The following is a 15,805-nucleotide window of genomic DNA, read 5'->3' as shown; positions in this document are numbered from 1 at the left end:
ACTGATAATGACAGTTTTGTACCACAAACCTGAGGTACCCTTGGTGTGAAGGGCAAATTGGGACATGAAGGTAAGCATCCTTGATGTCCAAGGACACCATAAAATCCCCTTCTTCCAGATTCGCTATCACTGCTCTGAGTGATTCCATCTTGAACTTGAATTTTTGTATGTACAGGTTCAGAGATTTCAGATTTAGAATAGGTCTTACCGAGCCGTCCGGCTTCGGTACCACAAATAGCGTGGAGTAATACCCCTTTCCCTGTTGTAGAAGGGGTACCTTGATTATCACCTGCTGAGAATACAGCTTGTGAATGGCTTCCAATACCGTCGCCCTGTCTGAGGGAGACGTTGGCAAAGCAGATTTTAGGAACCGGCGAGGGGGAGACTTCTCGAATTCCAACCTGTAACCCTGAGATACTACCTGCAGGATCCAGGGGTCCACCTGCGAGTGAGCCCACTGTGCGCTGAAATTCTTGAGGCGACCCCCCACCGCCCCTGAGTCCGCTTGTAAGGTCCCAGCGTCATGCTGAGGCCTTTGCAGAAGCCGGGGAGGACTTCTGCTCCTGGGAAGGGGCTGCTTGCTGCAGTCTCTTACCCTTTCCTTTGCCTCGGGGCAAATATGAATGTCCTTTTGCTCGCTTGTTCTTATAGGAACGAAAGGACTGCGGCTGAAAAGACTGCGTCTTTTTCTGCTGGGAGGGGACTTGAGGTAAAAAGGTGGACTTCCCGGCTGTTGCCGTGGCTACTAAATCCGATAGACCGACCCCAAATAATTCCTCCCCTTTATACGGCAATACTTCCATATGCCGTTTGGAATCCGCATCGCCTGACCACTGTCGTGTCCATAGACTTCTTCTGGCAGATATGGACATCGCACTTACTCTTGATGCCAGAGTGCAGATATCCCTCTGTGCATCTCGCATATAAAGGAATGCATCCTTTAATTGCTCTATAGTCAATAAAATACTGTCCCTATCCAGGGTATCAATATTTTCAGTCAGGGAATCCGACCAAGCCACCCCAGCACTGCACATCCAGGCTGAGGCGATTGCTGGTCGCAGTATAACACCAGTATGTGTGTATATACTTTTTAGAGTATTTTCCAGCCTCCTATCAGCTGGATCCTTGAGGGCGGCCGTATCAGGAGACGGTAACGCCACTTGTTTGGATAAACGTGTGAGCGCCTTGTCCACCCTAGGGGGTGTTTCCCAGCGCGCCCTAACCTCTGGCGGGAAAGGGTATAACGCCAATAACTTCTTTGAAATTAGCAGTTTTTTATCAGGGGTAACCCACGCTTCATCACACACGTCATTCAATTCCTCTGATTCAGGAAAAACTACAGGTAGTTTTTTCAGACCCCACATAATACCCCTTTTTGTGGTACTTGCAGTATCAGAGATATGCAAAGCCTCCTTCATTGCCGTGATCATATAACGTGTGGCCCTACTGGAAAATACGTTCGTTTCTTCACCGTCGACACTAGATTCGGTGTCCGTGTCTGGGTCTGTGTCGACCGACTGAGGCAAAGGGCGTTTTACAGCCCCTGACGGTGTTTGAGACGCCTGTACAGGTACTAACTGGTTTGCCGGTCGTCTCATGTCGTCAACCGACTTTTGCAGCGTGCTGACATTATCACGTAATTCCATAAACAAAGCCATCCATTCCGGTGTCGACTCCCTAGGGGGTGACATCACCATTACCGGCAATTGCTCCGCCTCCACACCAACATCGTCCTCATACATGTCGACACACACGTACCGACACACAGCAGACACACAGGGAATGCTCTGATAGAAGACAGGACCCCACTAGCCCTTTGGGGAGACAGAGGGAAAGTTTGCCAGCACACACCAAAGCGCTATAATTATATAGGAACAACCTTATATAAGTGTTGTTTCCTTATAGCTGCTTAAATATATATAATATCGCCAAAAAATGCCCCCCCTCTCTGTTTTTTACCCTGTTTCTGTAGTGCAGTGCAGGGGAGAGCCTGGGAGCCTTCCTAGCAGCGGAGCTGTGTAGGAAAATGGCGCTGTGTGCTGAGGAGATAGGCCCCGCCCCCTATTCCGGCGGGCTCTTCTCCCGGTTTTTCTGAGACCTGGCAGGGGTGAAATACATCCATATAGCCTCATGGACTATATGTGATGTATTCTTTTTAGCCAGAAAGGTATTAACATTGCTGCCCAGGTCGCCCCCCCCAGCGCCCTGCACCCTCAGTGACCGCCGGTGTGAAGTGTGCCTGAGCGCAATGGCGCACAGCTGCAGTGCTGTGCGCTACCTCATGAAGACTGAAAAGCCTTCAGCCGCCGGTTTCTGGACCTCTTCTTACTTCGGCATCTGCAAGGGGGTCGGCGGCGCGGCTCCGGTGACCCATCCAGGCTGTACCTGTGATCGTCCCTCTGGAGCTAGTGTCCAGTAGCCTAAGAAGCAAATCCATCCTGCACGCAGGTGAGTTCACTTCTTCTCCCCTAGGTCCCTCGTTGCAGTGAGCCTGTTGCCAGCAGGACTCACTGAAAATAATAAAACTATCAAAACTTTTACTCTAAGCAGCTCTTTATGAGAGCCACCTAGATTGCACCCTGCTCGGACGGGCACAAAAACCTAACTGAGGCTTGGAGGAGGGTCATAGGGGGAGGAGCCAGTACACACCACCTAGTGGTCAAACTTTTAAAATTTTGTGCCCTGTCTCCTGCGGAGCCGCTATTCCCCATGGTCCTGACGGAGTCCCCAGCATCCACTAGGACGTCGGAGAAACTGAGGGAAAGATATATCCCCATACAATACATTGGATATTATAAACAACAGTAATACAATAAACGATCCTAATGAATCGTCTGGATGCTTGATGATGGTGCATAATCTAATACTCTGGTTATAACAGAAAGGTGCCACTAATCCTTCATAATGAGGACGCCTTTTCCTCTAGGGATAATAATGTTGTGAACACCTAACCACTATAACCAATTGTTATATACTCAATCACGAATAACATCAAGCATTTGGAGGGTATTGAATCAAAGTAATTGAGTTGGTATCACCAACCCCTATGAATGGAGGTGCTTTCCTTCAATGGATAACAATGGTGTGATTACCTAACCATTATAAGAGGACGTCACATATGTCACTGATCATAAACAATTGAGGAAGATATTTATCCCCCCAGAGTGTATCATATATCTACATTGAATTTATAGCATCACCTTTGTATTTTACATTTGATTATATATTTGATCCAATTAGATATTGCAACGATTGTTTTGTTGCACACAAGTTGATATCAAATAGCTCATATTGAATACATACCTGAGATACCACCATAATTAATATCTACATTCCCTAAATGCCTCTTTCAAGAGCATAATAATGACTAAACATATGAATGATTTCTGATCCCATTAAGGAATAATAGATTATATACATTTGGACATTGGAATAAGACACGTGGACACACATTTTAATCTTTAAATCACCTTTATTTCATTTGCACTTTGTATGTTTTGTCTACGTCACAATTTTAACCTCTATGTTTCGCTCATACTCATGGTTATGTGTAAGTAATACACCAGTTTTAAATAGATACCAATAAAAGTTAAATTTTAAATAAATATAGGTAGATGTGATAACCAGATCTAGTCTTCCTTTTGTGCACCGACAACACAGCCCTTTCCTTCTTCCTTTTGTGCATCTATGATAGCTGTAGTTGGTAGCACCCCCATAGTAGATGGTAATTACCATAAATTTAAATAGGGGTCCGTGATGGAACTTATGTTTCAAATGCAGATTTAAGACAAATACAGTGTGTGTGTGCAGATACAATTTCTGTTCAGAAAGGACAACCTCCTGGTTGGTTCCAAAAGTGATTTTGGAAGATTCAGGAACCAACCAAGTTCTCTGAGCAGGTGGGTCGTGAGAAGAATGGACTGTAACAGCTTCTCCTTGGACGACGCCTTTATCAGCAGATCGTCCAGATATGGAATTATATTCACCCCCTGTCTGCGGAGGAGAACCATAATTTCCGCCATCACCTTTGTGAATACCCTCGGTGCTGTCGAGAGGCCAAATGGCAGTGCCTGGAACTGATAGTGACATTCCAACAGTGCGAATCGGAGATAAGCTTGATGCGGCGGCCAAATCGGAGTGTGGAGGTACGCATCCTTGATATCCAGGGATACCAGGAATTCCCCCTCTTCCAGACCTGATATCACCGCCCTTAGAGACTCCATTTTGAACTTGGACTCCCTTAGAAAGGGATTTAGCGATTTTAGCTTCAGAATGGGCCTGACCGAACCATCCGGTTTCGGTACCACGAAAAGGTTCGAATAGTAACCTTTGTTTTGCATATGAGGAGGGACCGGTACAATAACCTGTGCCTCCACCAACTTCTGGACGGCTGCCTGCAGGACCGTCCTGTCTACCAGCAAAGCTGGCAAGCCTGATTTGAAGGAGGGAGATCTTGAAATCCCAGCCTATACCCCTGGGACACAATAACTTGCACCCAGGGATCCAGGCCGGACGACACTCAGACGTGACTGAAATGCCTGAGTCTCGCTCCCACAGGCCCCATCTCCAGGGCGTGCAGTCCACCTTCATGCGGAGGATTTTGTTGTACCTGAAGCAGGTTTCCTGGGAACCTGTAGCAGCAGGTTTCTTGGACTTGGGCCGACCTCCCCGAAAGAAGGTGTTGGACGGCTTGGCCTTTCTGGGCTTGGCAGTCCGAAAGGGCTGTGATGCAGTTGAAGAAAAGGGTTTCTTCGGAGCAGGTGTAGCTGAGGGAAGAAAAGGTGACTTACCCGCCGTAGCCGTGGAGGTCCACGCATCTAACGCTTCCCCAAAGAGAGCATGACCTGTGTAGGGTAGTGTCTCCACACTTCTCCTGGACTCCGCGTCGGCAGACCACTGTCTGCCGTAATGTGTAAAAAGGGGGCTGCCATAATGTGTAAAAAGGGGGACGCTGTCTGCCGTAATGTGTAAAAAGGGGGCTGCCATAATGTGTAAAAAGGGGGACGCTGTCTGCCGTAATGTGTAAAAAGGTGGATGCTGCCTGCGGCGCGCACTACCCGTGTTTTCCACACGGGGATGGGGGGGCGCCAATGCCGTTTCTTGCACACAGCGCTAAAATGCCTAGTTACGGTACTGGGTAAAACTACCTTTTTTGAGAGTCTGGATACGGACGCGTCTACAATAGGCGGGTTTTCCCATTTTTTTCTTTCCTCTAACGGGAAAGGAAACGCCACCAGAACCTTTTAGGGATCTGGAATTTTTTATCCGGGTTTTCCCAAGCTTTTTCAAAAATAACATTTAATTCCTTTGACGCAGGGAAGGTTAGCGAGGCTTTCTTATTCTCAGTGAAGTAAGCCTCCTCAACCTGCTCCGGTGTTGTATCAGCAATATTCAACACATCTCTAATAGCCTCTATCATCAACTGCAGCCCTTTAGCAAGAGATGCCGCCCCCCGCAACACATCCCCATCACCGTCTGCAGTGTCAGAATCGGTATCCGTGTCATCCTGCATGATCTGTGCAAGAGCAAGTTTTTGGGAATATACAGCGTGGAGCCCTGAGGTACCAAAACTGGGCCAGACTGCCATAGAGTTCTGTAAAGCCTGAGTTGCAGATTCATTTTGTGCAACCCTATTTGAAATCTGAGAAATCATAGATTTGATAGAGGATAACCACTCAGGCTTCCTTGCTGGTATCTGTGCTAAACCAGTGCAATCCTGATTACATGGAATGGGATAATCCTGAGAGGACATATCCTCTGCAGCATATGACACAGAGTCCATGGACATAGCTGTATGGAGAAAACAGACACTCTACACACACACACACACGGGAGGGCAAATAGAGTTTCACCCCCAAGGATGGCAAGAGATACACAGAGATTGGAGCGAACCCACACACAGCGCATTATAGGTAAAAGGTGATCCCCCACCAGCGCTGACTGTGGACAATAATAGGTTACACAGTCTGTATTTAGCCTCCCCCCCCCCCCTCCTTCTGCAACCCCCTGGTACCGTGAGAGATAGCTGGGGTGGCTGTGGAGGGGCTTGCTCTTCATGGACGCTGCTGGGTCCGCTCTGAGGAGAAGCTCCACCCCCAAAATGCCGCTGTCTTCCCGCTCTTCACAATGATTAAACTGGCCTGAGGAGTATGCTGGCTGGGATCCACGGACCCCGACAGGCTTTGTGACCAATGCAGGCTTTAGGCACCGGCTCAAGGCGTCTCCTCACAGCGCCGCACAGTGTGCCTCTGAGCTCAGGAGAGCGATTAATACCGCGCTCCCTACCTTGTTGCCAGAGCCGGCCCTAACCAATTTGATGCCCTAGGCAAGATTTTGGCTGGTGCCCCCTAGCACCACCGCTGGTTCTGCCTCTGACCTTGCACCTCTTTCCCAGCACCATCACCCCTCACCCATAGCAGTTTTTGTACCCCATATATTTTAAATAGGAACAGTTTGCACATTTGACGCACAGCCCAGAAAGGGGCATCTTCTTGCTGGGAAGGGGCATGGCCACACAATAGTAACCCAATTCCAATTATGTCACACAGTACTGCAACTTTATTCACATTTTATCTTGCGATAGTGTCCATAATTCATATTACATCCCACAGTAGTATCACTTTACCTTATAAACGTTACTCCTCACAGTAGAGACCCTTATTCACATTACATCACACTGAATTGCTCCTTATTCACATTACACCACACCTTATTGCTCTTTATTCACATTAGACGACACAGTAGTGCCCTTTCTATTTGCAACGCCACATAGTAGAGCACCTTATACACATAATGCCACACATTAGTAATGCATTTATACACAATTCCACACAGTAATGCCCCCTACACATGAGACACATTAATGTCCTTCTAAACATAATGCACCTAACACATTATGACAACCTATATTAATGCCCTTTTACACATACTGTCCCTTACACATATGCTGCACATTATTAATGCCCTTATACACATAATGACACACATAGTGCCCCCTACACATTTGCTGCACATTATTAGTGCCCCTATACACATAATGACACACATACAGTAGTACCCTGTTACACATATGCCGCACATTATTAATGCCCTTATACACATAATGACACACATAGTGCCCCTTTACACATATGTTGCACATTATTAATGCATTTTTACATGACACACATAATACTCCTTACACATATTCTGAACACTACTGCACAACCAACCCACTCACATGCACACAGCACTCACACTTCCACTAACACTGTGACCTCTGCCTGGATACAGATGTGTCCTCACAAATCTTGCATCAATGCTAACGTCGGGCACCTTTTTTATATGAAAATGCATCTTATTTGCATTGCTATGTGGCTAGGATGCACAAGCAGCTTCTGCTGATTAAACTGATATGCAGCATGCCTATATACTGTGTGAGACTGTGGCTGTATCTGCATATGAAATGAAACATACAGAATATAGGCATGCCGCATATCATTTTAATCAGCAGAAGCTGATGATGCCCCTAGGCAATTGCCTATGCCTATGGCCGACTCTGCTTGTTGCCGCCATCTTCACACTGGCCCCCCGCTTGTAAGGGGGGTCGGTGACTCACTCGCCACCGATCTTCTGGCTCTGTAAGAGGGTGGCGGCATGCTGCTGGGGTAAGCGATCCCCTGTGACGGGGAACGATCTAACCCTCAGGAGCTCAGTGTCCTGTCAGCGGAGGTAGTGGCTCAGACCCCGCAGGGCGGCCACTACCCCCCCCCCCCCCCTTAGTCCCACGAAGCAGGGAGGCTGTTGCCACAGCCTCACTGTAAAATAATAAACTCTAAAAAAAACTTTTTTCTAAAGAAGCTCTGTAGAGCTCCCCTAGCTGTGACCGGCTCCTCCGGGCACATTTTCTAAACTGAGTATGGTAGGAGGGGCATAGAGGGAGGAGCCAGCTCACACTCTCAAACTCTAAAAGTGCCAATGGCTCCTGGTGGACTCGTCTATACCCCATGGTACTAATGTGGACCCCAGCATCCTCTAGGACGTAAGAGAAATGGCGCTGGTGAGCTGCTGGATCTGCTCATAGTGAAGCCCCGCCCCCTCAATGGCACGCGGTCTTCCCGTTTTTTTTTTATACTGGCTGAAGTGATTTTGGTGCTTAACAGTGGGTCAGAGCCCCTGTAAGCGCTGTGCCAGTGTGGGTAGGTGTTTAAAACCGGCTCAGCTCGCCCCTCATAGTGGTGCAGCAATGCTGATCTGAGCATGGAGACGCAAGCCTGCACTCAGAGCTGCGCTCCTACCCTTGTGCCGCCATAATAGTAGGCGACCCACTAACCGGGACGCCGGCATAATACTCACCACTCTTCTAACTTCTGGCTCTTTAGGGGTGGCGGCAAGCTGCGGGAATGTACGCTCGCTGTGGTGGGGCTTGCGAAAGGTTCCCTCAGGAGCTCAGTGTCCTGTCAGCGGGGAACGGGACCAGTAACCCTATAGGAGGTTGGGCCATTGCCCCCGCTAAGTCCCACGAAGGCTGGTGCCATCCAGTCCTGCCTGAAAATAACAAACAGAAAATAAATGCAGAAAACCCTTCAGGAGCTTCCCTAAGCGTGACCGGCTCCTCCGAGCACATTTTCTAAACGGAGTTTGGTAGAAGGGTGTCAAAGTCAGAAAAATGTCTCTATGCACGTTGCCATATTTGCACCGCACACTGGTCCGCGCTGCGCATGCGTACGCTCTCCCGTGAAGACGCATACCCGCAATAGCGTGCACCCGCGGGCGCACGGTATGCGTATTTACGGTAGAGTTTATGTAGTCGTAGCGTGCGACTCATTCGTTACATATTTTCACAATTAATGTAGTTTGTAGATCATGGTCCCTTTGATAGATTCTGAAAGTTTGGTTAATATAGAATGTCCCTGAGCAGAGGAATCCCTCTTTGTATTGTACGAAGGGTCTAACAGGAATCATACAGCAGTGTTTGGTACCCATCGGAAGAGTATTTAATTAGCGATATTCCGGTGTTGGTTTGGAGCGTATTAATCGCTCGTGCGAATAGTTATGGACATAAGAAGTTATGTCCATTTTATTTGTTCTTACTTAGTCATGCATCTGAACAGTTGGAGACAGGCATCAGTGGGTCTCAAATGGCTCTTTGACCTCAGAGATCCCCCAAACAATAGTTTGCATGTTAAGAGGGCCTCATATCTACACATGCATAAGGTAAACACAGGAATAGTAATTGAAGATCAATTGTACTCCAAATCAGTATCTTTCCCGCAGACGGAGTGCAATAGCCTTTAATTACACTGAGCTTTGAGACTCAATGAAGAAGGCCAACACCTGTGTTTACAAATGGGGCTGGATTTGTATACAGGAAAATAAGGGCTGAGACGTCATTGTCTCAACTGAAAGTGGACATCATGAATATAGAACAGAACCCAGACAGGATTCTGTTTTGTATTCGCCAAACAATAGCTCTCCAGAAGACAGGAATGTGTTAGTTATCACCCATTGTTTTGCATAACCAAGACCACTGATACAGTTTACCTGTATGAATCAACCTATGACCTTTGTTATAATGCGAAGCCGAGTTCCTGCGTCCAATGGACAGTGAGACTGTAGGGACCATTAGATTGCATTGTGTGAGTAGCATAAAAGACGGGTCTGTGACATCCAGCTTTCACTTCTCTTCAAATGGTTCTCATTGCTGATAATCAGGAAGCTGGATGTCCAGAGGCGCTTGCGATCGTTTCCCCTTGTGCGTAAGTTTCTCTCCGTAATCATTGTCTTACTGTGAGCCAATTTCTCTCTCTCTCTCTCTCCTTTCTCTTTTCTCTCACATCTCCCCTAGACTAGTATTGTATTGTATTAGATAGTATTGTATTTTGGTTAGGAAGTCTCTGTTATATTGTAGTGTATCATTTGTACTGTTATTCTCTTTTTACAAGTATATTAGACATAATACAGTTAATAGGCTTTGGACCCTAAACCAGCATCTGTGTATTTCCTATAGTGTGTATTTCCTATAGTGTGTACCCTAAACCAGCATCTGTGTATTTCCTAACGCTCAAGCAGCTTTGTAGTTAGTCAGGTTATACAAGGTTGCACTTACACCCTGTATTCACATTAAGGTATTCTGTGTATTTCATTGGTATAAGGTTTAGACATAAAGGTATAGCGTTGTGAGCGTCTGCGCCGCTGGTGATCTCCTCGTGGTCTCGAGCGAACCGCTACGCCATAGCGAATCATTCTGTCCTGTGATCTCTGGGCCGTGAGCGAACGTGACGCTTGAGCGTCTCGCCTACGGCTGAGCGATCGTTACGCAACCAGCGTACCCTTACGGTACTTCTTAAGTAAACAGCGTACAGTGTTCTTAGACTTCATAAAGGGTTGTAAATACATAAAGGAATTCTGCTTTGTTAAGGGGCATAGAGCGAGGAGCCAGTGCACACTGTTGATTTCTTAAAGTGCCCAAGGCTCCTAGTGGACCCGTCTATACCCCATGGTACTAAATGGACCCCAGTCTCCTCTAGGACGTAAGTAAAATTACTTTACAGAAAGGGTAGTGGACAAGTGGAATAGCCTCCCATCAGAGGTGGTACAGGCTAAGACAGTAGAGCAATTTAAACATGCCCTTTAGGATAGGCATATGAATATTCTTACAAAAAACTAACAATAAATAAGGGAGGAGATTACCTTAAGTATAAAAAAAAGGGGGCAGACATGATGGACCAAGTGGCTCTTATCTGCCATCAAATTCTATGTTTCAAAACTATTCTCTAGAAATCCTGTGTTTGGCCCTAGGGTCAGCTAAATATGAATATAATCAGGAAGGCATGCTGCATTCTCTCTTCCATTACAAACAACTAAACAGAACAGCTGTGAGTCACATACCAGGGAAATGGAACTAAGAATTCTCTCTGAAGCTATATAGACGGATGGGGGCCAAAAAGTAAAACAACATATGTAGTAAGAGATTAAAATATGCAGTAGACGAAGAACCTGATTCAGAAATATAAAAAATGCCATCACAGCAACGATTTAGTATGCAGCAGTTGTGCGAAAATACGCCAATGTCACAACCGCCGGGACTTGTATTGAGACACTCAATGCAGGTGTCTCAGATCTACCGACTGTGTACAAAGACGCACAACAGTTGCTAATTGATTAATGCTATGGTAGCGCAGCATGACCATCGGAAGTAAGACATCAGTGCCTTTGTAACTGTGAATGGGATCGCAGTTGCAGGCAGTTACATGCCCCCTAAAAGGTCACAGCACGTTTGCATTTCAGTAGCCACACCCTGTTGCTTTCTATAGATGGTGTCTGACTGTCAATCACTTTGTGAATAAATCCTCACTGTCGTCGTCGCAAGACCATCACAGTACATGCGCACTGCGATTCCAATGCATTCGCAGTGGCAAACAAAATGCTCCACTGCATGAAACACTGACTCTGAATCCATCTCTGAATCAGTGCAAGACAATAAATTATATGAAGGTAAAAATTTATGTCCCAAAGAAATGACCCTCCTGACATCCATTCTTTAACACATCTTGTGTCTATGTACACTACACAACATGCTGGACAGTGAAATATATTCATTACCCTATAATGAAAGAAAACTTAATTTCTTACCTGGAAAATATCATACTTGCTTCCAATAATTAGTAAAGGCAACGGAAATGGATCAATTAATTCTCTGTCCTATTTGGGATTGAAAATTAAAGTTATCAACAGAATGCAAAGAACATACATTCAAATTAATTAATAATCCGGGTAGTGACATTAATGACAATGACACTAACACAAACAGAACATGTTGAGAGTGTCTTGATATCTGCAGAATGAAACACACGTGCTATTACAAATTATTTCTACCAGCGTCACCCAAATAGGCCACCCATTACTCAAAGTGCAGTTTGGTAATTTGGCAACTGCACTGTGACTAATGGGTAATCTATTTGAGTGATGCTGGTAGAAATAATTTGCAATAGCATGAGTGCTTCCTTCTCCAGATATCAAGACTCTCTCAACGCGTTCTGTTTGTGTGCCATTCTCATTAATGTCACTGCCTGCAAAATTAATAAAGATACGTTAAAACAAAGAACACCATTGTTTTTCTTATGAAATTCTGCATCTGTTTGATAGGTCATATGACTAACTTCCCAATTAAAGAATGAGAGTTGCATCCAAGATGGTCGCCATACTGGTAACATACCCTAAAAAGTCTTCCCCCACTCCCATATCATATATTACTCCTTTCCTTTTTATAAGGGTGTTTCCACCCTTATGGACCACTTTGTATTTGTGATGCAGTAATTTTTTGGTCTATAGGCTTGTCCTAATACAGTTTTGTTATTTCATGGTGCTGGCAAGTAGTCTTTCAGCGTATGCTTGAGAATTTTTCAAACATGGACTGACTTTTTATCATTACGCTGTAACCCACCTTCCCAGGCTTATTAAACCTGCGCTATTTCCTTCTACAGCAGGGGTGGCCAACCAGTCAGTGACAAAGAGCCAAAAAAACCTTGTTAGGTACGTCAAAGACCCGATATCGAGCTGATTGGTGCGCATGCAAAAATGGAATGTGGCCTTGTGCCTGCTAGGCAAACCCCTGGTATAAAATACATTGAAAAAGCCAGAACGACATAAAATAATTTTTTTAAAGCCAAATCCATTGACAAAGCCACTTTCACATAATAAACTTCAGCTCCCCCGTGTGTCACTCCAGCCAGCTCCCCCATGTGTCACTCCTGCTAGCACCCTCCTATGTCACTCCAGCCAGCTCCCCCGTGTCACTCCAGCCAGGTCTCCCATGTGTCACTACTGCCAAGACCCTGCTGTGTCACTCCAGCCAACACCCTCCTGTCACTCCAGCCAGCTCTTCCATGTGTCACTCCTGCTAGTACCCTCCTGTGTCACTCCAGCCAGCTCTCCCATGTGTCACTACTGCCAAGACCCTGCTGTGTCACTCCATCCAGGTCTCCCATGTGTCACTCCAGCCAACACCCTCCTGTCACTCCAGCCAGCTCTCCCATGTGTCACTACTGCCAACACCCTCCTGTCACTCCAGCCAGCTCTTCCATGTGTAACTCCTGCTAGCACCCTCCTATGTCACTCCAGCCAGCTCTCCCATGTGTCACTACTGCCAAGACCCTGCTGTGTCACTCCATCCAGGTCTCCCATGTGTCACTCCAGCCAACACCCTCCTGTCACTCCAGCCAGCTCTCCCATGTGTCACTACTGCCAACACCCTCCTGTCACTCCAGCCAGCTCTTCCATGTGTAACTCCTGCTAGCACCCTCCTATGTCACTCCAGCCAGCTCCCCCGTGTCACTCCAGCCAGCTCTCCCATGTGTCACTACTGCCAAGACCCTGCTGTGTCACTCCAGCCAGCTCTCTCATGTGTCACTACTGCCAACACCCTCCTGTCACTCCAGCCAGCTCTTCCATGTGTCCCTCCTGCTAGCACCCTATGTCACTCCAGCCAGCTCTCCCATGTGTCACTACTGCCAAGACCCTGCTGTGTCACTCCAGCCAGGTCTCCCATGTGTCACTACTGCCAAGACCCTGCTGTGTCACTCCAGCCAGCTACCCCATGTGTCACTCCAGCCAGCTCTCTAATGTGTCACTACTGCCAACACCCTCCTGTCACTCCAGCCAGCTCTCCCATGTGTCACTCCTGCTACCACCCTCCTATGTCACTCCAGCCAGCTCTCCCATGTGTCACTCCTGCCAACACCCTCCTGTCACTCAAGCCAGCTCTTCCATTTGTCACTCCTGCTACCACCCTCCTATGTCACTCCAGCCAGCTCTCCCATGTGTCACTCCTGCTACCACCCTCCTATGTCACTTTTTTGGGGAGGGGGCAGTGAGGTGCATTAGAGGCTACCCTATTTGAGCTTTGTAAATATGCATCTTGAGCCAAATTTGTTGAAGTGCACATGTGCATGATTAGCAGTGTATTAGACTCCGTCTAACAATGCAGTCCTTTGTGCTTGGCGAGGTGGATCTGGGGGATTTCCGTGAAAGCACAGTACATTAAGGGTATGCAGTTAAGCCCCTTTGTGATCTGCGTTATTTTGCACTTTCACGTATGTGAAATACTGTACAGTACACAACAAATGTAAATACTACACCTTTGAGTTGTTGGTGATTATTGCTGCACATTAGCCTCAGACACATTTATACTCCAAACTTAAGGTTGTACGTATCTTTAATATAGGTATAACTCTAAATAAAGACCCGGACAAGTAACTGTGCAACACATATACAAATTGTTAACATCTGAGGGCAACTTTAACACCCCCCCTTCCCCCCCCCCCCCCCCTTTTCTGATCATGCAAAATACATACTGGATGGTCCTTTGGTATACTCCTGCCTATTACTTGACTGGTTGCCTTGGAGTTTAACTTTCCAATATCGGTTATGATTTTATCCACATGCTTCCTGGTGGCTTGCAGCAGGTTCTCCATTGTGTACCACAGTTCACTCGGCTTTGAAAGATCTAGAACAAGTACTACAGAAAATGTCCTGTAAACGAATTGAAAACATTTAGATTAACAGCCAACAATCGTTATGGAAAATTTCAGAATATACACATGAGAAATAGTCTAAGACAGCAAATAAAATGAATTTTGGACCGATCACATCTTATGAAAAGGGCTAAACTGAACTGCTGGATAACTTCTCTTCTAACAATTATCAATCACAAAAGCGTGTCTTGGTAGCCAACAATATTACAACATCCCAATGACGTGCGGTGGGATCAGTGGCCGGGTAGGCGCTGGCTGCTAAACAGCCCCCCCCCCCCCCCCCCCCTGAAAGAAGCAAAAAATAAGAATTTACTTACCGATAATTCTATTTCTCATAGTCCGTAGTGGATGCTGGGAACTCCGTAAGGACCATGGGGAATAGCGACTCCGCAGGAGACTGGGCACAAAAGTAAAAGCTTTATGACTAGCTGGTGTGCACTGGCTCCTCCCCCTATGACCCTCCTCCAAGCCTCAGTTAGGATACTGTGCCCGGACGAGCGTACATAATAAGGAAGGATCTTGAATCCCGGGTAAGACTCATACCAGCCACACCAATCACACCGTACAACTTGTGATCTGAACCCAGTTAACAGTATGATAAACGTAGGAGCCTCTGAAAAGATGGCTCACAACAATAAACAACCCGATTTTTGTAACAATAACTATATACAAGTATTGCAAACAATCCGCACTTGGGATGGGCGCCCAGCATCCACTACGGACTATGAGAAATAGAATTATCGGTAAGTAAATTCTTATTTTCTCTGACGTCCTAGTGGATGCTGGGAACTCCGTAAGGACCATGGGGATTATACCAAAGCTCCCAAACGGGCGGGAGAGTGCGGATGACTCTGCAGCACCGAATGAGAGAACTCCAGGTCCTCCTCAGCCAGGGTATCGAATTTGTAAAATTTAGCAAACGTGTTTGCCCCTGACCAAGTAGCTGCTCGGCAAAGTTGTAAAGCCGAGACCCCTCGGGCAGCCGCCCAAGATGAGCCCACCTTCCTTGTGGAATGGGCTTTTACAGATTTTGGCTGTGGCAGGCCTGCCACAGAATGTGCAAGCTGAATCGTACTACAAATCCAACGAGCAATCGTCTGCTTAGAAGCAGGAGCACCCAGCTTGTTGGGTGCATACAGGATAAACAGCGAGTCAGATTTTCTGACTCCAGCCGTCCTGGAAACATATATTTTCAGGGCCCTGACTACGTCCAGCAACTTGGAGTCCTCCAAGTCCCTAGTAGCCGCAGGCACCACAATAGGCTGGTTCATGTGAAACGCTGAAACCACCTT

General features: G+C 46.6%; 1 protein-coding gene across 4 annotated transcripts in view; it reads right to left on the bottom strand.

Annotated features, from left to right (window-relative positions):
* DYNC2LI1 (dynein cytoplasmic 2 light intermediate chain 1) overlaps window positions 1–15,805 on the bottom strand; it is a 378,136-nt gene that overhangs the window by 95,275 nt on the left and 267,056 nt on the right. For all 4 annotated transcript variants that reach the window (XM_063918338.1, XM_063918340.1, XM_063918339.1 and 1 more), the window contains 2 exons: window positions 14,334–14,511; window positions 11,614–11,682 (listed from right to left, as the gene is read on the bottom strand). In XM_063918338.1, coding sequence (XP_063774408.1) covers window positions 11,614–11,682; window positions 14,334–14,511 — 247 coding nt within the window. The remainder of the gene's footprint in view (window positions 1–11,613; window positions 11,683–14,333; window positions 14,512–15,805) is intronic.

Source organism: Pseudophryne corroboree, chromosome 4 (genome assembly GCF_028390025.1).
Source record: "Pseudophryne corroboree isolate aPseCor3 chromosome 4, aPseCor3.hap2, whole genome shotgun sequence".
In the NCBI taxonomy this organism is placed as follows: domain Eukaryota; kingdom Metazoa; phylum Chordata; class Amphibia; order Anura; family Myobatrachidae; genus Pseudophryne; species Pseudophryne corroboree.
This window is presented reverse-complemented; position numbering and strand designations above follow the sequence as displayed.